Source organism: Dipteris shenzhenensis, chromosome 19 (assembly GCF_047967505.1).
Source record: "Dipteris shenzhenensis isolate YYH24624 ecotype China chromosome 19, Dip_SZ_1.0, whole genome shotgun sequence".
Classification (NCBI taxonomy): Eukaryota; Viridiplantae; Streptophyta; class Polypodiopsida; order Gleicheniales; family Dipteridaceae; genus Dipteris; species Dipteris shenzhenensis.
Window position 1 is genome coordinate 17,718,602 of NC_141614.1, and position 24,668 is coordinate 17,743,269.

A 24,668-nucleotide genomic window follows, 5' to 3' on the forward strand; every position below is an offset into this window, starting at 1 on the left:
CCAAATAACCTACCTTTCCTAATTCCACTGCTATCACCATATTACTTTGAATTTCTGATTGTCGAATCAGAAATTTCCATTTGCCACAGAATGTTGTGTAAAGCTTTGTTTTCAATAATTACCATTATATGTGTTGTGAATCTTTTGCTCATTCTCGATAATGCGTTATACCTCTAAAGGATCCCAAAGCTGGTCCCAGGGAATTGTGATCCATCCAGGTGTGATATGCTCTTTTTGCGCTAAAATGTAAATTAGTTAAATAAAAATCCACTGAAATGGAAAAGAAGCAACATGTACCATTATTACTTGTTGGAGTGAGCACACAAGATAAAAGGAGAATGTTACACCTGATTGATTACACTATGAAAGGTTACAATTGGAATGTAGTCCCTCATCATATTAATATATACAACAGCTAGATGTACAAAATCTTAGCTTACATTTTTCGATCTCTCATGAACAAATCGGAGCATACTCTCTTGGTTGCTCCCAACCAAATCTTGGTGGGTTCCCCTCTTGGCATTAAACCTATCCCTCAACTAGCCGCTGTTGAAGACCAGCTCTATGAAACAAAGGTTAAGTAGGCTGATGATTGGTGGCAATTAAAATAATCTCGTAGAATTTTTATACACACTAATTGGATTGGGAGATGTGGGCCTTCCAACCAGCTGAAAGCCAAACCTAGGAGACCTCGACTCCAAAGCTCTGCCATATTCAAAAGCTGTAAAAATGGCACAGACTATGCAAATCAGTTGCAGACATGGCCCTCAGATAAGGTATCAACTACTTCAAAACTGTTTCAAGGAAACTTACCATTGCCCTAATCTGCCCCAACAGACGCACTTGCACAACTTCCATCCTACTGAGTGGCATGTTTGATCCAGGTTCTATGTCCCTGAAGTGAGCTTATGGCAAGAGCTCCCTGAGATACAATGATCCAACCCCACAACCACAAGCCTCTTGTCTGCAAATAGGCGGTCCACTCTCATCAAATCACAACTTGACCAGATCCTTGCCGGATATCAAGTATAAGGCGAGTAAGCTCTGGGAAAGTGGCCGACAAAAGAGTCTCCAAAACACTGTAGGTCAACTGTTTCAAAAAGACTGTAGACTGCATCAACCACAATAGAAGCACGTCACATAATTTCATCTTACCAACATTGTTTTTATACAATGACATAGGAAGCAAGCATAGCAGGTGCTGAAACTCTGTCAAATCCTTATTTCATGCGACTCTTCAATTGCAGACATTGCTGCGTGGAACTATACCGTTCTTAGTCCTATGATAGTCTGAGTTAGAATGCAAAAGGCAATTCCAATATTTAAATCAACCCCTAGAATAAACGACTGGCTGCACATAGTAGCTAAAAGTTAGTTATGTTTTCCATGAGACTGAATATTCACCTGGAGAAAGTAATAGATGTCCTTTGCACACCTTGTGTACTGTTTCTTGCCAACCAAGCTAACCAGAGCTGCTGGCCCACCCTCTTACCCGAGAAACACAAAAACAAAGAAGTATCAGCAGCACAGATTACCAGAACACATCCATGTTTTGTTAGTAGAAAATTTTCCTAGTGCAAGCTGAAAACATAGTAGAGGTAGCTGGTAGTCATTAACATAGTCACAAGAAACGTTTCGTCTGTTTTGCCGTTTCGCTGTTTCAACAGGTTTTGTTTCGTTTCGTTTCATGTTGTCAAACGAAACGGATAGGTTTCAAATTGATACTTAATATATACCCTTATAGGTACAAAAAGATATGTTATATTTAAGTTAGAGTGAACAAAGAGAAATATAAAGTCAAGATAATAAAAGGAAATTCAAAACATAAACACCTTGGATTCTAGAAAAAACGGGGCAAAAATGTTTATTTTGATTTGGGCGAAACAAAGGTTTCGTTGAGAGCGTTTCATCCTATTTCGAAACGTTTCATCTGTTTCGCGTTTTGAGGTTTCGAAGAGGACGAAACGGGTTTTCATATGACTATGGTCATTAATAGAGCAAAATTGTTAATTCGATGCTCTACCTCTGATAGAAATAGCTGGTGATATCGCAAAATCATCAATTCAACGCTCGGCCTCTTTTCATTTGTTCTCTTCTAAAAAATTCATTCATCTCGTTAGATCACAAAGTCTTAGAATGAAATTCAAAACTTGGCAAATTCCATTGGTTCTCTGTTCTTCCGCTACGTGAGAGGTCTAGCGATGTATCAAGGTGCTAGGATACAAGCCTAGATTCCCCAACATCGTAAAGCAACCGTGGTGAGACGGGGAATCCAGAGGGGGGCGACATCTGAAGCCATGAGGTTGATCAAGCCATCCAGGCCAGAGATCGCCTTCAACATCTGAAATTTGGCCTGATGATTGCTCACACTCTGTGCAAGTAGCAATCTGTGATGATTGCCTGCTAGAATCACTTTTTAGCAAGCGAATTTGTTGACAATCAGCTGAAGGGTACATGGAGTTCACCTATCAGTATAACTAGGGCATGTGTTATCCTTCATAGAGATTTTGAAGTAAAGGAGAGGGTTTCCCACACCTTGATAGTTTGACAAATTAAGCTCACAAGCATAATGATGAGCATGGCCGCATGATAATGACACATCAGGGCTGCTCAAGAAGTTCATGAACCTGGAGATGTATAGCAGGGCTGCTGCTTTTGGAAATGAAAACGCTGAGCATGGCATTGTGGCAATTTGGCAGAACCAGAGATTCCTCTTTTGCAAATTGGCTATTCATGGAGATTTTGAGCTCATTCAGAGGGCTTGTGGCTGTTAAAAGCTGAGGCACGAGTATTTCTTTGCATAGCTTTCCTGATTTTAGTGCTGGCTTGGGAAGAAAGCAAGGTCTACTTTCCATAGCTCTGGCCAGGTTAATTTTGTTCTCCTTAAGCAATTGAGCTTTAATTTAGCTTTGTAGGCTTTATGCTAAGAGCGCTTTTTGTGCAGGGATTGCAAGCTAACAAAACTAGGGAGCGTAAGATTTTCAAAGAGCAACAAACCCTTGATCTCTATCATATGCAGCCAGCCCAGTCTGGTCATTATTACAATTAACTGGCCAAAGTTATGCACCATTGTTATGCTGCTAATACCCTTACTGGTCACAATTTTGAGAAAGGTTCTTCCTAGAGCTTTCCTGTTTGTGGCTCACGTGGTTTTGTTGAACTCCTGCTTCATCTTGTGATAGAAAGCTATTGTAGAAAGGAATACATATAATAATCTTACTTCCAAGTTGGAATCTGCTTCGATCCAAATGGAAGATTGGTGGACTGCAAAAAGAGTCGGCTCTTTCATTACAACAGTCAAGAATGAAGGTAGCATTGATAATTCAACTTACCAAGAGAAACATGGTTGATTAGAAGATGATGACTCTGATGGTTTGTCAAACCCCTCTGAAGATAACTGGAAAAATTTTACGGATAATTAATCCACTACGAAAACACATACACACTCTCTCTTTCTCTCTCTCTCACACACGGATGTATTACCGTTCTTCAGGAGGCCTCACAGGCCTATGAGACAAAGTACAATCTCAAAGTAACTCACACAAGCCATTGTGGGCTGAAGCAAAGGGCTCGCTAAGACCACTTGTTGAGTACTATACTAAACTAAGCTCAAAGCTCAAAACCCAAAACTATTACTCATCTCAGAGCCAAAACACATAACTACGTGCCATGGTGGCTCTCCTGTGAGCTGCAAAAATATATGTATTCGTGTCTGCCGGGTAATCTCTTGTTGTGGCGAGGGACGTGGTCTCCGCGATCTCTGTATGTCGAGAGAGACGCCTTTGAGTAGAGCTGTGATGGGCTGAACCTCCATCGTGTGATCTCTAGTCCGCCTCTGCATCGTGTGTGGTCCTTGCGTCTCTGGCCCTCTGGCTACTCTGGCGCAATAGGGTCTCTCTGCATCGTCACATCTCCATCAGATAGAGGCCAACACAGAACTGGTCCTAGAAGTGAATCAGCCGGGAGTGAGGCCAAAAACCGTGCCTCTCCTGAAAGACCATCCTCGGATCTCATAGTAAACCGGGCAAGTACACAAGAAATGCTCCTCTATCTCTATCTCCATCTCCATCTCCCCCAGCGTGCATAATCTGCAAATCCACTGCTCTCTAGGCGTACTTGTGGCTCTCCCTGCCTTGACCCTCAACTGATGGAACGAGACCCGAATCTACCCGATGTCCATCCTCAAGGCGTGTGAGACTCACCTATCCGCCAGATACTGGGGGTCTGATAATCACTCCATCCTCCGATACTCTCAAGAAGTGATCGCGGTAGAACTAGATCTTGGTGAGAAACTCCTAGTCCCCTCTCCCAGTCCGTGACGTATAGAGCTGGAGCAGGTCTAGCCATATAATACGATTGATCTCGTCCCGTGGGACCAAGGGATTAGGGGCATCCAAGCTGTATTGATAGGGGGGAGACGGTCCATCTAAATACCCTAGCTGTCAAATCGTCTGGATATGCATGCGTACCACGCTATCTGAACCCAACTCCCAGCTAGTCATATAGATGACCCCACTGCCAACCTCTGTAGTCTCCCTCTAGGTAAGGCCCAGACCCTGTAAAGATAAGTGACTATTCAAAAGATGGCATAGCAAACTCTGCATGTACAATCTAGTGGGAGACTGCGGGCTTACTCCAAATTGTCAAGTCTTTCTCTCTGCAAAACACCTCTAGGGCCTCTAGGTGCCTTTGTACGCTTGCTGCTGAAGAGGATAGAAGGATTATGTCATATGCATATAACAGTATATGTATCATCAAATCAGTCAACAATAGTATCTGTACCTGTAAGCATGCTGCTGAAGAGGATAGAAGAACTATGTCATCGGCCAGCAACGATCCCTCACCTCCTAGGTGGTCAACGAAACTCGTAATCTCATCAATATAGAGCCCAAACAGTGCCGGTGAGAGAGAACATCCTTGCTTCACTCGTATTGTGCTCTCGATCCAACCTGATATGCCACTAGGGGCGCGTACTCTCGCTCTAACTAACTCGTACAAACTCATCACCTCCCAAATCACGACTCCAGGGATCTGCATCTCTTAAAGTTGCCTGATCATGCGAAATCGTGGGACTGTGTCGATGGCCTTCTGAAAGTTTACAAAGCAAGAGTAGACTTTCTAGGATCTTGATCTCGCCTCCTCGATGACTACCTGCAAGGTGAAGATATGATCAAAAGTGGAATGTGATCTCCGGAACCCAATATGTCTCAATGCCCAATCCTTGTGTGTCTTTGTGTAGGAGCTGATGTCTCTCTCTAGTATAGACCCATAAATCTGGGCCAGTGTATGACCGAACAATCATGAGAGTGCAGTAGTTCCTAGTATCCATGGGATCCCTAAATTTGTGTATCGGCACAATGGTGGTAGTACTCCAAGCAATGGGAAAGCCTTTGCATATAGCATGGTTACCTAACATTCCTCCTAGGATCACGGCGAAGATATATTGTCCATGTGCGAAGTGCTCAATCCGTATCTCCTCAAAGGTCCAAGGCTCTTCAGTGTGGAGCCGGCATATTGCAATAGAGGAATGTCGCATAGGTGTGCCACACATATGGGTTTGTGATAAAAAAAGGTGACTTTTCCCCAGATAAGAGTCCCCATGCAAAGGTAGGATCACCTCCTTGAAAAGATCAAATCACCTCATCCATCCTATGTGAGAGGAACGCCCGCCTCTTACGTCGTGTCAGATATCGTGAAATCGTTGTGCCTGAGACCACGTCAAATGTCCCAAAGCTTAGGTCAGATCTCATCTCCCGACACTCATCCTCTGTCATGACAAGAGAAATCACTAATTTGTGATTAGTAGAAATTAGAATATTATTATATATTATACGCCAATTATTTGTATTTATAATGCACACCGACCAATTGTTACGGCAATGGATCATCTGAGTAGAGAGGGCTAGTCGAGCTGGAGCCACTGCTTCAGATGGCACCAAATTGGGACATGTAACACTTCTTTTATTAATAACGATGTGCACTCACGTGTCAAGGTCCTAGGGACAATAGGAAGGTAGAGGTGCATTGAATGGTAGATGCATGGGTCATAGGTTAGATGGAATTTGAGTGATCTCAAGGGACATTAATGAAGGCGTATCACACACTTCATTGTGAATCTCACATAACATTCTCTCGATTCACCTTGCATTCATCCGTCATCTCTCTCCCACCTTGCATGTAGGTTTAAAAGAGAAACAAGTACTCCTACGAGGGCGCTCTTCCCCCATTGGAGGGCCAATCGCCCTTCAAATTCTGCATGCATTGCACACATTTGCATTCTTGAAAAATCTGGTTCTTCACATTTGGTATCAAAGCAGCAGTTGAGCGCATGTTTGATCAACCAGATGAGCTCTAGGGGATATCTCGCCACGTACGAAACAGAGATATAGAGGCGGGATTCAACAACTGAACATCACCCCAAAATCCCTGGCCTGAGGTTAGCTTAGCACACCATCAACAAACATCCTAGCGTACTGCTCTTTGTTACGGGTAGCATGCTCTCGTTCCTTAATAAATCGCCCGTCATTACTGGTAGCTTGCCAAGCACCACGTAACCTTGACGAATTCAATGATGCTCTCAATTCCCTGCGCTCTAAAAACGCATGTAGCCTTCCCGTTCTTCCTCTACTAAGTCACTCACGGGTGTTGCGAGAACTTTTCTCCACCCATCCTTAATCACTGTGTGCATCACACTTCCAATTGACCCTGCTTGAGTCATTGAATTACACACAAAATGCCTTATGTCCCTAGAAATCTCACTCTTAGATTTGGCCGAACATTTGGAGTGAGGATCTGGAGGAGTGGCCATTTTGTACAGAGAGCATCTCGATCGGATCATCACAGTGGAGAGAGCGGATTCACATGCCCGATTCTTGTGGGTACGCATCTGCCGCAAAGCCCCTCAGCGAGATCTTTTTATTGCAGTTTGCTACTTCCCCCCGGCGCAGTCGATCTATTCTTCCACTCGACCAGACCAATATTTGAGGATCTCTCAGCGGACATTGCAGATTTTTCACATCGCGGAGAAGTCATCCTTTTAGGAGACTTCAACGCGAGGACCTCAGACAGACAGGCCCTCACTTACGACTTCATGGAGGATCCAGTCATACTCTCAGCATTTCACGATGATAGCCTCTGTCGGACTTCATCAGACTGCACAGTACAGCCCACAGATCAGGGACGTCAGTTACTGGAGCTCCCCTTCCATCCATAGCCTTACTGTTAGCCCCTTCATGCCCTCTGCCGACCATGCACTCATCCACTTTACTTTGACTAATGTCTCTCATGACCCACCCCCCCTCGTTATCATGACCGCCAACCCTATTACGAGGTTCATTTCGACCACCAGTTCGATGATGTATATAGCCAGAACCTCAGCCGCCTACTCCGTCCTCATCTATTAGATGCTCTACCATCCACGCAGGACCGGTGGGAACTTGTACATACTTCACTCGTTTCTGCCGCTCACATGTCGTTCCCTGCCACATGTCATTCGTCTAGTCCCCCACCGGTTGGTCTTGTTCCTTGCAACAGTTGGTATGACGAGGAGTGTAAGGAACTCCACAGGAAACTTCACCTTGAGACCAAGGAGAAGTCTCCCCTCCTTGCCAAAACCAAGAGAGACTACAAGTGGTTGGTTAGGCGCAAGAAACGCCAATTTCTAGCCCGGAATGAGGAGGAGCTGAGAAGCTTGCTTTTCAGCTGTGACCCCAAGGAATTCTGGAGAAAATTCCTCCGCTCGAAGTCTCAGAGCCCCCTCACAGATCCACGTGTCTGGTCTGCATACACTTCAGCTCTATACGATGTTCCAGATCAGCCAGCCATCGATTTATCCCATTCCCCTAGGCCAGCTTCATCTAGTCTCTTCACACCAGAGAGTGTCCGTGTAGCAGTCCACCGATTGAAGAACGGGAGAGCTAAGGACCATGATGGATTGCAAGCGGAGTATGTAATCCATGGGATTGATGCCTTAGATTTCGTTCTTTCCCGTCTCTTCAATGAGTCTGTTTGTACAGGCCTACCACAGTCCTGGTTAGGCAATACCATAGTACCTATCCACAAGTCGGGGGACCCTATGGAGCCGTCGAATCACAGGACCATCATGATTGGCCACGTTATGGCCAAGATCTATGCATCAGTTTTGGAAAGCTGTATAAATGACCATGCCGAGATGACAGGACTCTGAGCCAGAGGGCAGGCTGGATTTCGCAGGGATCATTCAACACTTGGCCACATCCTCACACTCAGGGCACTGGTAGAGGCGGCGAAGTCACGAAGGCAACGGCTTTATTGTTGCTTCGTGGACTTCAGGAAGGCATTTGACACAGTTCCGCGATTCAAATTGTTTCAGAGGATTCGCCAGATGGGCTTCAGTGGAGAGATACAGTGGGCTATCATGGCTTTGTATGAGAGGGTCACTGGTCGGGTTCGGACACGCGAGGGGCTCTCAGAGGAGGTATGCAGCACGATTGGGGTGAAGCAGGGTTGCCCACTCTCTCCTACTCTCTTTGGATTATATATTGATGAGCTAGAGATGTTTATACAGATGACAGGCGGTGTGGGCTCTACTCTCTCAGGATCCTCCATTCCTATCCTCCTGTATGCGGACGATGTGGTTCTCATTTCCTCTACTGCTCAGGGCCTCCAGGCACATATTGAGGCACTCCACAGGTTTTGCCAGGACAGGGGGTTGACCGTAAACCTTGGCAAGACCAAGGTTATGGTTTTCAACACCTCTGATCGTATTTACAGCACGGATGAGTTTTGCTTCACATATGACGGACAGCCCATTGAGCTTGTTAGAGAGTACACTTATTTGGGGGCAGTTTTCAGGGGACCGGTTTTCCCCATGACATATGCAACACGAGATAGGATTAGTAAAGGGTATGCTTCGTTGGCTCATCTTGAGCGTCAGTGTTTTCAGTCCCACTTTCAGCATCCCGATACGAAATCCTTGCTTTTTGATACATTGGTGAGACCAGCTGCGATGTATGCAACTCCTTTCTGGGCAGGAGACCTCGGCGCTGCAGATTGGAGACGAGTAGAGAGGTTACAGATCATCATGTTCTCTTGGCTCATTAGGGCCAAGGCTACAGTTCCGCACGAGATCATGCTAGCAGAGTTTGGAGCTACTCCCCTTGCATTGGATGCAGCGTTTCAGTCGATCATGTATTTGCATAGGGTTAGGGAGTTTGGAGACTCAGCAGCAGGCAGAGCTCGGTTGCCATGGTTAGCACTTGCATCTTCAATGGAGTTGGCACGATCTGGGGCCCGATACTGCTGGTACTTCAGACTCACTAGGTGGCTCACATCTCTTGGACTAGACATGGATAGACTGCCTCCCTTCCGATACAGCATAGATGCCCCTCATCTCGAGTTGACTCGCCACGAGCTTAGCCAGGTCACGAGAGCAGACTTGCTGCAGCTTCATACGTATCGCACTTGGATTTATCCCACGCAGCTTCCGACGAAGATGGCCACATATCGTGACCACTTCCTTCAGATCTCAGAGGATGGATTTGTCATTCCACCAGGCTATACACGTATCCACATGTCCCACTCACTGAGGATTGCCCTTGGCCAGCTTAGAGTCTCTTCGCATCAGCTCGAGATAGAGGCTGGTAGGATGCGACGCATGGAGGATGGACGGCGACCAGGCCGAGAGACCAGGATCTGCCCTTGTTGCACCATGGGAGAGGTCAGAGGAGCACTTCATTTGCAGATGCCCGCTATATTATGAGCTCAGAGGTAGATTCTACTGTCTCTTCACGGATGGCTTTGGACCTCTCTCACGAGTGATGGACTACGAGGATCAGCATTGCCTAGCTCTTTATGTCAGGGAGGCCACTATGCTTCGACGAGACTACCTCAGAGACCATCAGCACAGATCGGAGCGTGATAGAGCCCAGCCTGATAGAGCTCAGGCACACGCTATACCAGAGGACAGAGACCAGGAGGAGCACGAGGAGGTCAGAGCTCACACAGGACACATGTCTCCACCCTGTGGATGTACATATGAGATGGTTTGTAGACGCCGCAGGATCTTGTTACATAGGGGACGTACTCGTCGCTTCATCTCCCGACGATCCAGGATGATGGCAGCTTTTTGGAGGAGACTTACTCATGGAGATCTCGCCCCACCAGCCGCTCACCTCACCTTTGCTCAGATTTGTACTCTCATAGCAGGAGGCAAAGTCGATGGACAGGATTTCCAGTATTATTTTGGTTCTCAGACTCCGTGACACCTGGACTTGTATCTTTGCATTGGCATATTGTACTCATCCCCCCATTTTGCACCCAGGGGCGGTTTCCTTGCATCTAGTTTACTTTGTATTTAGGCTCAGATTTGACATTATGCACTTTCACTTGCATTGTATTGCGTAGCACTTAGATGATATTCGACGATGCCTCTTCTTTGTGGCACGTTGATTTTGTGCTATCTTGTATGCAGAGTTCTTGATGTCCCATGGGCCCATTTTGGCCTTTAGTGGACAATAATACACTTTCTTTCTTTCTCTCTCTCTCTCTCTCTCTCTCTCTCTCTCTCTATATATATATATATATATATATCATGACACTTCCTCACTGCACCACTCTCACATGGCATCAAACGTCAGGTCGGCCCGAGACCACGAGAGGGTAGTATTCAAGCACATTTTTTGAAGGCATTGCTATGTAGAGGACGTGTCTAGGGGGCTGATCATCTGCTCCTGCTCTGAGCTCTGGAGCTGTAACCTAAAGGCTATCTAAGGCAGCCCTTTTGTGCAGTCTGCACATACAGTGCTCAGTACACAGTGTGGGCTACCACTACCAGAAGCAACCTGCCTATTCGTGGCTGTTTGGGACAGCAAACAAGGGTCGGCAGCAAGGTATCGCAGTCCTGGTTGAAGGCGATCTGCAGCAGGGCTTCAAGGCAGCTATCAGTGGCTGTCTAGTACAGTTCAAGGCAGCGGATTAAGGAGGGTCTGAGCACTCTACTAGTAGCATGCTGAGGCAGCGATTCAGGGTTGATTGCCCACACCATCTTGCAGCAGTAGGTCGGGGCAGTCTGCTCAAGGCAAGGACAGCCAGCAGGGCCGGCCACCAATCCAGAGGCAGAAGGAATAGGTGGCTGATTGAAGCAGCCTGTTGCAGTCGAGGACAACTACGGAGGTTCGTGATTGGAGACGTCAGAAGGGCAGTTTTCTTGCACACCTCTATCCCGTCTTGCATCTCTTTTGGTGGATTGTTTGTGCCAAGATCAGCAAGGGTACGAGTATTGGAATAGCTTCATGGGACGCTCGTGTATGAGTAAGAAGGACAAGCTTGACAGCACAAGCTATGCCCATTGGAAGCTTAACATAAAGATATGGATCATCATAAGGGCCTGTGGAAGCTTGTTCAGGGCTATGAACGGAAGCCTAAATGTCCCAAGAGTTCTATCAACTAGGATGCTGCCCGGGAGGATGAGTTTCAGCGAGGAGCTCAAGTATTGGTAGGATCGGGACTCAAAGGCACATTCAGTTTTGGTGAGGACAATCACAAAGAAAGTCTCTCCAGCTGTCCAGGACCTGGACAGTTCATCTGAGGTGTGGCCTACCCTAGAGGACCTCTATGCTAGGGATTCGGTGATGCATGCTGTCACCTTGCAGGGATAGTTGTACAATCTCGAGTTCCTCAAAGGGAGTTCCATGCAACCATTCTCGATGCAGGCCAAGATTCTCCAGGATCAGTTGCAGGCCATGGGTGCTGCCCTCACTACGAGTCAGTTGGCATCACTCATTCTCACCAAGCTTCCTCCTCATTACAACATGGTTGCCCAAGCGTTGAGGTATGCTCCCAAGACTTGGATTGAACTTTGTGAGGTGTTCATAAATGAGTTTATGCAAGAGACTTTCATGATCTAGGCTCCCTTCTCCTTGAGGAGAAATCGGTTCTTTCTCCCAGGGAAAGCTCAAGATCACTCCACATGGAGGTGAACATAGTCACATGAAAACCCGTTTCATCTTGTTCGAAACCTCGAAACGCGAAACAAACGAAACATTTCGAAATAGGACAAAACGCTCTCAACGAAACCTTTGTTTCGCCCAAATCAAAATAAACGTTTTTTACCCATTTTTTCTAGAATCCAAGGTGTTTAGTATCTTGACTTATATTTCTCTTTATTCACTCTAACTTAAATATAACATATCTTTTTGTCCCTATAAGGGTATATATGAAGTATCAATTCGAAACCTATCCATTTCGTATGAAAAGCCAAAACAAAACGAAACGAAACTTGTCAAAACGACGAAACAACAAAACTGACGAAACGTTTCTTGTGACTATGGAGGTGAAGCACTTTCGTTCACACACAAGAAAAAGGGGAGCAAGTGTTATAAATGCGATAAGCAAAGGCATCTGGCCACATATTGTCAATCCAAAGGCAAATCAAAGGACTAAAACTTAGAGTCAGATTCTTCTTCACAGTCTAGTTGTTCCAAGGCAGTTCTTGGCAAGAATCTCCAGATTACCCCAGCCTTCTAGCACCAGTTCCGCGCCCTCCCACGAGTCACAGCCAGAGAGGGCATGTGGGAGGGAGTGGGGGTTGATAATGGCCCCAATCATTTGAAAGTCTGGTAGGCAAGGTAGCAATGTGTAGCTATGGACCAGATGCGTTCGAGGTTCGTTGCTTGGTGGCACAGAGACTAAGGGCCTGGTTTGTTCCGGAGTTCGATGTCCAAGGTTCCTATATTGATATTGATGTGTTCACCGCAAGGACTGGGCGTAGCGTGTTCCACAGTCCGTATTACTTTATTGGGAACTCGGTGCTACTGGCTTGGGAAATCACAACTGCGGATGACTCCTCTGCTCAAGGTGGCATTTTGTTTCAAGGATCCAGGTTGTTTGGTGGGTGAATCCAATATGCCAGTCTTCGAGGGTTCATGGTTGCGTCTTCATTGACTTATTTCCTAAGATTACATGCTCACTTTGAGCTATAGAGAGGCTGTTAGAGTTATGTGCATCTCATAGGGAGTGAGGGTTTATTGTGGGTGTTCCCGCCCTATTCAAGTTAGGTTTTCCTCTAGGTAGCTGGTCGGGTTAAGCGACCTGGCCTGGGTCAATCAACTAACCCTAGGTCCGCCAGATGGCAAGCCCTGGGTCAGTCACTGCCACGCCTATATACGACCATGCCCTCCTTTGCATAGCATCTCTTGGAGCATTCTTCTCCTCAGTGTTTGGATGGTTCTCTTAATGTATATACAGTGTCATTGCCTCTCCCTCCCTCCCCGCCCCCCCCCTCTCTCTCTCTCTCTCTCTCTCTCTCTCTCTCTCGTATGCTTACTGCACCACTCTTAGACCGGAGGTCATGCTACATTCTAACCAGAATAATGCAACCATCCACACAAACTTGAGCATTTAATGTATTCAAGGTTTACTAGGGCCATAACTCAAGCTAGACTTCTCAAACTTCACCCAAACGAAAGGTAACCGTTAGGGCTCAATGTTACTACCTACTGTGTAAACTAGACTTCACTCGAAGATTGCTGGTTCCAAAGTCCCTCAAGTTAAACTATATAATATCATTCCATTCCGTAAATAGACAATATTGCCTAGCACCCACAAGACCTTGTTTGAAGGTACTAGGAACTATAGGGTGTATAAATCCATGAGAGGGTATGGGAAACACTTTTCTCATCGGATCACTCTCTATCTATTGAGCATGTTGCATGCCTCATAAGACTACGATGCTCCACGCCCTACAAGCCTAAACAACCATATGGATTGTATGATAACTCCACATGTAGCCCATGCGCTGGCTCCCAACATCCTATCACCTAGATGTGACTGGTTGTACACTAAATGAAGTGTGAACTGTGGGGTACTTACCATTTTTCAAGCTAAAACCCTCAAGCTTCCGAGCTGTTTAAAGGCCTAAAGGCTGGAGATGTTGGTTTTTATGAAGGTTTTTAGACACTGGCTTCATAATATTTTTGTAAGAAATAACCCCAAAACACCCTAGTCCATTCTCGACGAGCAATGAAACAAATTATCAAACATAACCTCAAAACAACTATAAAAATTACATATCAACATGCTTGTCAGAATGGCCACATCGAAAATATGTACTAGAAAATATGCCATCCCACAAGCCCAAACTTATATTAGCCTAAACAAAAAGGGACTAGGCAATATGAATGGTCCAAAACAAAAAAGGACTACAAAGAGACTGTAAAAAGATAAATGCTAAATTTCTCATGTTCTATCCAATGCTAGATTGAAAATTGAATTTTGATTATCTCTCAGCCCCTATTTCTCTAGCGAAATAGGGAGGTGAGTTGATACAAAATATGTCGTAACTTGCAAGCTGTACCTCGGATGGACAAGTTGTAAAAAGAAAAAATGCTCAATTTCTCATGCACTATCCAATTGTTGAAATTTGATCACCCCTCAACCCCCATTTCACCGGCGAAATAAGGAGGGGAGCCGATACAAAAGACGTCATATTTTGTAAACCTTACCTCATATCGACAAGTTTTTTATTATTATTAAAAAACTCAATTTCTCATGCTCTATCCAATGATGAATTGCAATTTGATCAATTCCTATTTTAAATAGGGAGGGAGTGGACACAAAATACCTCGGTTGGAAGATACAATACTAGTTGGAATTGGTATTTGTTTGAGAAATATGGGTAATCATCTTGCAACACAACATAGTGGAATGGTGTACAAAGCATGGAAAGTAATATCACTAGACGTAGATGACCAATGCATTGGATTTAATGAAGATAACTAGCCAGTATTTGAAGTCCTATAGAAAGAACTCACACAAAACACTCACACCACTGCCACATGGCAGCAGACCCCTCGATCTTACCACTTCTATTTACCACCTCATCCAACTAACAGCCCCTCATTGGCCCAAGTTTGGACCCCTAAGTGAGCCTTTAAAAGATGTATCGTACTTACATCCTAGCTCTTTCCATATGGGAGCATACACCTAGGTATCAACACATCTACACTGCTCCAACACCATCCCTCAATGTGCAGTCAATGAATCCATAGCATACATATGTAGAGCTCAAGGAAGCCTCATCAATCCAAGTGTCCACCAATGTGGCTGCCGGACAAATGGTAATGTCCATGTTACCTTCAGCATTTTGAATGGTCCTTTGCCCTGAAAATCTCTTTAGCTCACCATGTGTCTAGTTCCTCCTAGTGCCTCCATCATTAAACAATTCTCGACTGCAAAAGGATTCAAAAAACCAAAAGCAACAAAAATGGATGGGCAAAGTGCACAAATTAATATACAAGTAGATGGCTTATCTATGGGTTGTCATGGAAGCAAGTAAGAGGAATGTTATTCAAGAGATATTTGAAAAGGATTGTCTGTATACATGCCTCTAAACATGCATTTTCCATCTAGACCCTCAAAGTCTAGATCAAGAAGATTGGCCGTATAGTAGATGATTTGGCACTACAGGTCCTAATATCAAAATGTGTATTTTTCGATCAAGACTCTCAAAGCATTTGAGCCGAGGTCCTAATATCTGAATGTGTATTTTTTTATCAAGACTCTCAAAGCATTTAAGCCATTAGAACACACATCTTCTCCTTTACTTCTCTCTCTTCTTCTCCCCATGCACATCTGCACATGCATCTACCCACCCAAGCATGCACATAAATTTCAGAAAAGAGCTTACCGACAAGAATTTCATGCACTACATGTGCACATCGAGAAGCTTCCAGTTGTGACTCGAATAATGCAGACTGATCCAACCCTTTTTGAATAGACTGCTTGGTTGCTTTGCTTGAGGAGCCATCTGATATACTACTGTTTTCCACCTTTTTGTTTTTGGTAATGAATACACCACCAGGCCAAAGAGTCTGAAAGCAAACTGTAAAGGTCAATAATGACATTCCCATCATGCAAAGTAAAATAGCTGGAACATTTATTTTAACCTCATGAAAGTCATTAACAATGTTTCAATCCACAAACTCCACCATACAGAGGACTAGCAGATATGACCTCTCCAGCATCTTCATCAGCACCAATTGCAGCCCTCCCTCCCTCCCTCCCTCCCTGTATTTTCTAGCTCATAGGAGAGCCACCATGGCACCTGGTTATGTGTTTTGAATCTGAGATTGGGTATTAGCTTTGAGCTCTCTCTCTCTCTCTCTCTCTCTCCATCTAAGGCACCACCATAGTTGCATCCCAGCCTCATGCAACCTCAAGTCGCCCAAAAGTATGCCCTTCAGCAATGACTAGGGGACACCAACAACAAATTTGGGATATACTCCCTAGACACCAGGATTGCCAATGGGACCCTAATCAAGAACATGCGAAGCTCAACCTACTCATGGCTGACAAATGACATAGCAGGAATCATTCCAGACCATGGACCTAGTTTCCTTAGTAGCTTCTTATATGGTGCTAGACGCCTCTAGTTCCTCCTAGTGCCTCCATAATTTATTCAACTTTTGGTCTCATAAGGTTTTTGGCCTTCCGTATACATTAATACACCTTTCTTCCTTCTTTCTTTCATGCACTAATAAATAAATAGAGACATACATGCGTGTGTGTGTGTGTGTGTGTGTGTGTGTGTGAAACTTTCGATATAAAAGAAATCGCCATATAAGTAACTTTCACCAAAATAAGAAGCTCTACAGTCAGAAGCTTATTCAAGCACCACTCCACACAAATTCTGGCAAGCAAAACGAGGAAAGAGAGCACATCACAGTAACTTTATTGCAATAAAGGTTTCGACCATACATGTCAAACTAAACGATCACTAAACATTCCCATTTTTTTAGTGATTCTTACCTCTTCAACCCGTCTTATGGTGGATGAGACAACATCTTCTCTTCTGAGGTACTGTATTTGTGTAACCAACCAATCATCCACAGCATCTCCCATGCCCAGCTGCAGTATTTGTTTTGCCATCCAGAACACTTGACGCCTGCAAAAACCCACAGCAAGTGTTGATGTAATATACAAGGTTGAAGTCATTATACTTAAAGGTGAACAAGCAAAAAATGAACAGAAAAGGGTCTCCCAACCTTATCCAACCCCTCCGTTTTAGCTGAAAGATGCCATCTACCAAATTCAACAAAGGCACGGTCAACTTTGGAGGCGTCCACTGCAAAAACAATATTTCCTCTAGTTGGTTGATTGCACATTTCATGGTTCAATCATATCTCACCTGCCTATAAAGCATAATGAAATTGGTGATTGTCCAGGGATGCAGCGCTATCACACAAAAATAAACAGTCCTCACTAATGTACAAGACAGACAGACTTGAAAGACAAAGCCTTGTAGTCACCTGAATTGTTTCCTAAGAAAAGTGAAATAAAGCAACCTCTGACAAGTCAGGCTACAAAGAGTGAAACAAGAAAACTGATCCATGTGAGAAGATATTCCATTCTTTAGAACAGGTACTTTGTCTTCACATCCAAAGCATCTATCTAGCAAGGGATGAGCGTGTTATAATATAGGGTCGTGTGTTAACCTTGGAGAGATACACCTATTCTTTCTATTTGTTCAACAATCAACACGTCCTCGATCCTCAAAGGCTCCGCACACACCACCCCAAAACATCCACATGCGCACACATATATCCCACAAACTCTAAGCCTATCGTATCCAACAGATGAGGTCAATTGAATTATGGCGAGGTGCAGCCAAATTCAAGAGGTGGGCTTTTCCTTCCTATTACATGGAATGCTTATTCAAATCCGGCATTTTTTTTATATATGTTACACTCTCAATCCCTGAAATTTCACCTTCCAAAAGTAAAATACACATTTTGCAAAGAGAACCATGCAGTCTACATCTAAAATGAAGCCTCCTCTCTCTATATTCAGCACCAAAGGGGACCAATGGAACAAAAAGGTAGCTGGTAACAACCCTATGTTATCCAAACTGCTCCTATTAAGAATCTAGGCACGAAAGCCAGAAATTGAGACACAAAATATTCAATATTGGTATACACCTCAGGTGGTACTGCAAGCTCCTCTTCCAATACTTCAGATCCTGCAGTAGATTCTTCAGGAGACAATGCATCACGTTCATTTCTTTTTTCAAGACGTTGACCATTGTTATCATATTCTGATATCCTCTGCTGTGCAAAGGCATTAGAAACTGAGTCCGGCATTTGCAATTCACTGTCTGAGTGCCAACCTGCCACCAAGTAGGAACTTTCATCCTCTGGAAGCCCACCATACTCGTCATCTGAATACTGTTCTGATCTATCTCTCTCCAAGTAGGAGATGTTATTGCAGAAAGGTGTTTCTGATGGGCCAGCCACCTTTGGAGTATCCCCAGATACCAAAGGACCAACCTCATCCCTTACAGGTGATGGTGGACCACCAACACGTCGAAGAATACCATGAGAGACTCCTTTTAATTGTCGAACCATATCATCAACAGCATCATCAACATTCACTGCCACATTTAATGATATGAAGACATTTAATTTATGATAATATAAATATCTAAATGCATAAATGCACCTAAATGAGTATTGGCTGTGGATTTATTTTAGGCAAACGAAGGCAATGATAACTGAATTAAAGCATGTTAAGACTTACCTGCTAAGGTTTTCATGACTGAAGGAGACTTGGCAAAAGCATAGTTCTGCAAGAATTTATTTTGAAATACAAGAAGCAAGATTCAAAATCTTATCAAATAGAGACATAATTGATCAATTTTAAGTTTTTGCACAAAGTTTTGATGTTTTGTCCCTTGCAACATGAAAACCACAACATGACCTTTGAGGTGACACTTAGAAAGTCCCAGACTTCGTGTAATTCTGCAATACTTGGAATTGTGAGCAAGTCCTGAAAGAAAAAGAGATAAGAAGATGAGTCCATGTTGGTTTCCAAACTTGACAAAAAGCAAATAATCTTGGATGGTCACAATCCACACTCTCAAGTTTCAAGCCAGTAATGTGGTGGCAACATTATTCCATGACATTCCTACTCACATTAATCAATGGCCACCACACAAAAAGTGAATTTCTTTTATCCATGGATGTGTAAGGTAGAGTAAGAAAATTCCAGAAAACTTGTTTTCTTTGGAACTTACTTTTAAATACTTGTCCAGCAAAATACATCTATCACGAACAAAGGCATCATCCAAGCTTGATGACAAATATCGCTTCGGTGGCAACTGAAGGTTATATTGAGTTAAGTCACGAAGATTCCGATGTAGCTGCTCAAAATTCCGAAACCTATAAGCCCGACATGCCCCCACTATTTTCAGCTTAAGAAGCTAATGCTCAGCTAAAATACTCAACAGTTCAATACAATTTCATGTGAAAGAGAACAATCTACACAGAAGACAAAATTCAACCCTAATTGCTGAGTCAATGCCAGATCTTTTCAAAGGCAGTTGAAGATTGTTAGACCATTAGCAATTCTGTCCCTGCACCAAAATAGATCAGTATACCTTCTTTCTACAAACCAAGTGTTGTTATCAGAATCTGTAACAGCAATGGAGTAAACAGCGAAAGTTTTGGATGCAGCCTTTTGTAAATGAGCTCCAACAACCTGCACAAAAGAAGTCTAAACAAATATCAACAATAAAACAGAAGAAGACCACCTGGACTAATAAACAGGGAACGTAAGTTTCTAAACATCCCTTCAACAATATTGATCTTCAAGCTCTTCATGCTTCTTGTCCTCACCCAGCAATTCAATTTGGAGGCAGCTGAACGCACTGACAAGCTTTGTCCACTTGTTCCAGGCGGATCATTAAGCCAGCCAGCTACTTGGTCAAGCTGACTACTACTTGTAGACATTTGCATCCCTGTGGTATCCCAATAGTCTAGGCCATTATCTTGACTTGGAGAAGATTTTTCCAGTTTCTGCCACCCTTCTAAGCTGGTATTTGCATTTTTAGTGTGTCGCTGGTGTAATCCAACTCCCAGAGGCTCATCCAGAGTTGATTCATGTAGAGAATCTACCACTGTAGTGGCTAATGGATGTCCCACAACCTGCAAATCAGTATTCAAGGAACCACCCTGCTTCAACTCACAAGAACTCTGCATACCAGTGCCAGTTCCTTCTCCCTGAAGGAAGCCTTGTCCATATAGCTGGTTACGTGAAACAGATTCATATCTCTTATCTGCTTTGGCTAGCTCAAAAGACTTTCTAGAATCTTTCAAGCTAGAGAATGGTTCTACTGATACAGATTTGACAGAATCCCCCCACTGTGAAACTTGGTTTGCCTTGTAAACATCATGTTTTACAGAAGCATCTTTCCCAGTAGGCCTCATGTCTTGTTTTTCAAAAGATAGCCTCAATGGCATTTCACTTGTCCGGGGAACTGTCCCTGAAACTGCCTGATTTGATTTTGCCAAAGCCCTCTCCAATTCCCTCTTTTTATAGTTGCGTCCTTTTGCCCACAGGTTGTCTAAGTTCTCTGGAGCAAGAGTTCTGGTCCTCCTTTTACTAACAACATCAAGCACCTGAGCCCAGTCTCCTTGCTTTCCATATGTGTGGGCATCTGGCCGAACATTTGTGTGCAATGACCTATCTGAAAGCAAAGAGTTCTTGCCAAAATCCCGGTTGTCAGTGTTTGAGCCGCCTCCCTTAAATGGATCTTCACTTGAAGGAGCATCGATACCAGAGTAAGAATGATGTGAAACGTTACCCTTAGAAGACTTATTCAAGCTTTCATCCATATTTCCTCTTTCAGACTTCTTGTTTTGAGACTTTTCTTTTGCAGTAAGTGCTGCTTTTTCAATGGCTTTGTTGATAAACCTACATGAAAAGCAGATTAATTGTCAAGTAAAGTGGAAGATCAAGCCATCACTTTTCTCGCTAATTTGTTGCACAACCACCCCCTTCACTGGTATAGAGAAACTCTCTCACATTCAGAGACATACAAAATAGTACTGATCAAACAAGAAGACTACAATAAAAGCATCTCATAGGGTATGGCTAACAGACGCAAATCTATTAAGAGCCAATGAAGAACTTGGTGTTTACATCAGTTTGCAAACAGATTGTTTTCTTGAATTATCTGGCAGAACAATCAGGACTTGGGCATATGAATGTGAAATATACAGACCCAGGACTTGCAAAGTTCATGATCGGTCGTAAAACAGCACAGGCTAATAATTCTCGAGCTAGGCCTCTCATGAGAAGGCATTGTGCATCTTGAGGTCTCAAAACAATAGCAACCACGCCACTCATCAGTTGTTGCAGGACCTGGAAAAAGACATTCATTAAACACATTGACCATCAAAAGAAAATATCATATAATGTTTTGTAGAACGTCTAATGAAAAGGCAGCCATCTTGTCACCTTGCAATCAAACTCTGGTGAAGAAAGGGCTGGGTGTAGCTGGTTCTTCCGCAATAAAGTTAGCTTCAATCTGTCCTCTCGTTCTTCGGATGAAAGAGTGTCAAAGACTTTTACACCAACAGTGGCTTTTGTCTGCCTAAAAAGTTCTAAATGATTCTTCACCAAATCCACAACATCCCTGCAGCCTCAAAACCACAAATGAGCATAATCACAAATCCAGGAGCTTATCACCAAACACGGTATGTACATGATACCATATCAGCAACTTTTCACACCATCGAACGTCTGAGAGATTTCAGAGCACCTAGTGAGCAGACTGATTAGATTGATGCGCCTGACCCTTTGAGCAATTTCCCCAACGATATCATTGATAAGAAGGCGGAGCTGTTCTGGAACATCTTGATTTGGTGAGAGTGAAGAGTACCAGAGATCTGTTACAAACTCCTTCACAATATGGCAAGTGAAGTCATCAACAGCTGCCTCGATCATAGGTGAATCAATCTTTCTTTTCCATCTGGTTGATACAGGTGAAGAGCAAAGTAGTGGATGCTCAATAGATATTTGGTGCTTCAGCAGATGCGAGAGATGTGATGGAATATCTACTGCCTGAACCCTCTTACGTATCTCCAGCTCAAAAGAAAGATACCGCAGTGCAGCTAGTATCAGGATTGCCACAGGAATGTTCAACCATACTGAACTGCTTGTCACTGTGAAAACATCCAATTCCAGTTTTATCATGTTGTGCACGAAGCAGACTTAATAAGTTCTGTAAGATCAAACGATAAACAAATCACATACCCATACAATGCATACACCACAGGCAGTTAACATCTAGATAAGTTGGAGACATAGATTGGATCTACAACAATGACAAGGTCTACAATACTTTACAAAAACACTAAATATTCCATCTTGTATTGAGGGTTGGATCTACAATGATGACGGGTCTACAATACTCTGAAAAACACTATATATTCCATCTTGTATTCAGGGATGCTTCCTGTGGCACACCTCCCACCCTACCCAAAAATTGCACAATGAAAAACAAAAACAGGACACGTTGAAGAAACCGCCACATTTTCATATCAGCAATATGCAATGGCGTAGAGCAACTTGCAGAAAGCAGAAAACCTCCTGAGCATTTTTTAGTAAATCTTCACGTCCTTTCAGTGCTTTTCGCAGTCGCAAGTTCTGCTATTTGGTTTGATATTTTCAATGAGGGCACTTTTCCTCAGTAATGCAGAAGTGGATCAAAGCACATGCCACACAGAGGGCTCAAGCCCATTGGTTACAAAACACAGAATTCAAAATCAGGCATGCCACACAAACTGAAAATGCTACCTCCATCTTGAAGGACACCATTGGCAACTCAAGCAAGATACTCGTAATAAGCAGCTCATGCCTCCTGTGCCGAATGATGACCCTAACATATCTCCATGCTTGTAAACGCCCATCAGACAACATAGTAGGGATTCTATGGTAGAGATTAGGGATTCTTCTGGCAACAGGCAGTAGGTGGCACAAGACCCAGCCAATTTCAACAATTTTGTGGAAACTACCAATGAGCTGACAAACCACCACATAACCCATGAAACATTTGGCAGGGATGCTGCCGGTTGTGATTAAAGGCCACTCCATATTCGCTGCCATGGATGGGATCTAGACCTATTTATGTGCCTCAAAGACCAGTTCATTTCTGATCATGATATTGTGGCTCCACAATACCACAATGGTAGGATATTGGTTGACTCTAAGTGACTTGCACAATTTAGCATTTATATCTGTTTACCTCCAAATGTGAGATGCCTTTCAACGATATCATAAGTTTCTCAAAATCCATGTGAGTAGAGAAGTGAATCAACAAGCAGCAGGATAAGCCTTCCTTCTACTCCAAACAACACTTACAATAAAAAGGGAAGGGGGGGAGGGGGTAGCCCTAGGGGGACAAAGCAGAGTTAAGAGTCCTAAAAAGGAGATAGTAGGGGGGACTATAAGTCTTATTTCCCCACTTGTGCTGGGTATGCATGATGTTGACATTTCCACCTTATCTACAACCCCTTCCAATTCCTTCACATCTGTGCAATCTCTCCCTCACCTTACATCCTCTCCCTCCTTCCAATCCATCTCTCTATCTCTATTCTTCCCCTTTCTCATACTCCCTTTGCTATTCAATCCCTTCCTACATCTGCCCCCTTTCCCCTTTTCTACTGTACAATCGGTTTGATTGCATGTGGTTTATGTTTGGTTTGCAAGTTACACGGTCAAATGAAGCATCACAAACACACTTGAGATGCAATTGCTATTGTAATATATTAGAAGGATGTAAGAGGCAGAACAAGTGGTTTTGTATCTAGGGTCTAGGTATGAGTACCCAAAGAGACAAGTCTTCTTAGGAAAGTTTATAAAACAAGGTAGCATATAACAAAACGATAATCAAGCCAAGCAAGCTAGAATAACTAGTAGTGTTTCCTAACCAAGTACCACCATAGGGATAAAAAAATAAGTACCCCGTATGGCAACGTGGGCTTGGTCAAAATCTTCTTTGACGCCAGAGAAGAAAGAGAAAGCAAGAAGAGAAGGATTATGCTTTGCATGCCTTCAACCACATCTATGTAAGGATTGCCTAAAGAATAAATATCGTCGCAAGGCTGAGATGTTTATCTCAGAAAGTGTTGCAGAACTGGAAAGAGCCCAGAGCTTAGGAGATTCAACTTCAACTATGCATTTGATGGCCTTGTCCTCAAGCTTATGCCTCAGCTGAGATGGAACATGCGCATATGCCAATTACCCAAACACCCGCATATGTGAAATAACAGGCTTCCAACCAATCCATGCCTCATAGGATGTGATAGTTTTCAATGACCGGGGGGGTGTTCCATTTTTCAAGCGAAAAGCCTCAAGCGACGAGCGGACAAAAGATGGAAGGGGTCAAAATATATACTCTCAAGTCATTTTTGGAGAGCACAAAATTCCAAATTTTTTCAAGGAACCTGTAAGTACATTTGAAAATATTTATGAATAGAGATAGATATAAATATACCTTTATATAATATCTAAGTGGTGACTTATTTTATGACTTTCAAATATCCTTTTTTTTCTTTCACCATTGGATAGATCATGAAATTTTGAGTAAATCTCCTCTTTACAGTTCCTCAGCTAGAAAAAAGTAACCCCTTCTTTGTAGACCCTCGAAGTGTATTCTGCTAGAGGATTATGGTTTGAAGAGTTTGCCCCAACCTTATTCCGTCGGCAAAATACCCTTGGAGGTCCTACAAAGAAGGGGTCATAACTTTTGCTCCTTAGCTCGGATTGAGGAGTTGTAAAAAGAAAAAATGTTCAAATTTCAAAATGGTAGGCTTGAGAGCATAATTTTGAGATGTACAGAAGAGAAAATT

At 43.5% G+C, this 24,668-nt stretch overlaps 1 protein-coding gene across 1 annotated transcript in view; it reads right to left on the reverse strand.

Annotated features, from left to right (window-relative positions):
• Positions 1–823: 823 nt before the first annotated feature.
• The window catches only part of LOC147890168 (uncharacterized), a 53,462-nt gene continuing 29,617 nt past the window's right edge, over positions 824–24,668 (reverse strand). The window contains exons 2-15 of the mRNA XM_087390374.1: positions 21,578–21,980; positions 21,274–21,451; positions 21,038–21,177; positions 19,650–20,727; positions 19,412–19,512; positions 19,049–19,193; positions 18,733–18,801; positions 18,553–18,598; positions 17,955–18,406; positions 17,022–17,101; positions 16,786–16,921; positions 15,665–15,848; positions 1,405–1,487; positions 824–1,111 (exon numbers count right to left, since the gene is read on the reverse strand). Of these exons, the coding sequence (XP_087246500.1) occupies positions 989–1,111; positions 1,405–1,487; positions 15,665–15,848; positions 16,786–16,921; positions 17,022–17,101; positions 17,955–18,406; positions 18,553–18,598; positions 18,733–18,801; positions 19,049–19,193; positions 19,412–19,512; positions 19,650–20,727; positions 21,038–21,177; positions 21,274–21,451; positions 21,578–21,980 (3,218 nt within the window). The 3' untranslated portion in view covers positions 824–988. The remainder of the gene's footprint in view (positions 1,112–1,404; positions 1,488–15,664; positions 15,849–16,785; positions 16,922–17,021; positions 17,102–17,954; positions 18,407–18,552; positions 18,599–18,732; positions 18,802–19,048; positions 19,194–19,411; positions 19,513–19,649; positions 20,728–21,037; positions 21,178–21,273; positions 21,452–21,577; positions 21,981–24,668) is intronic.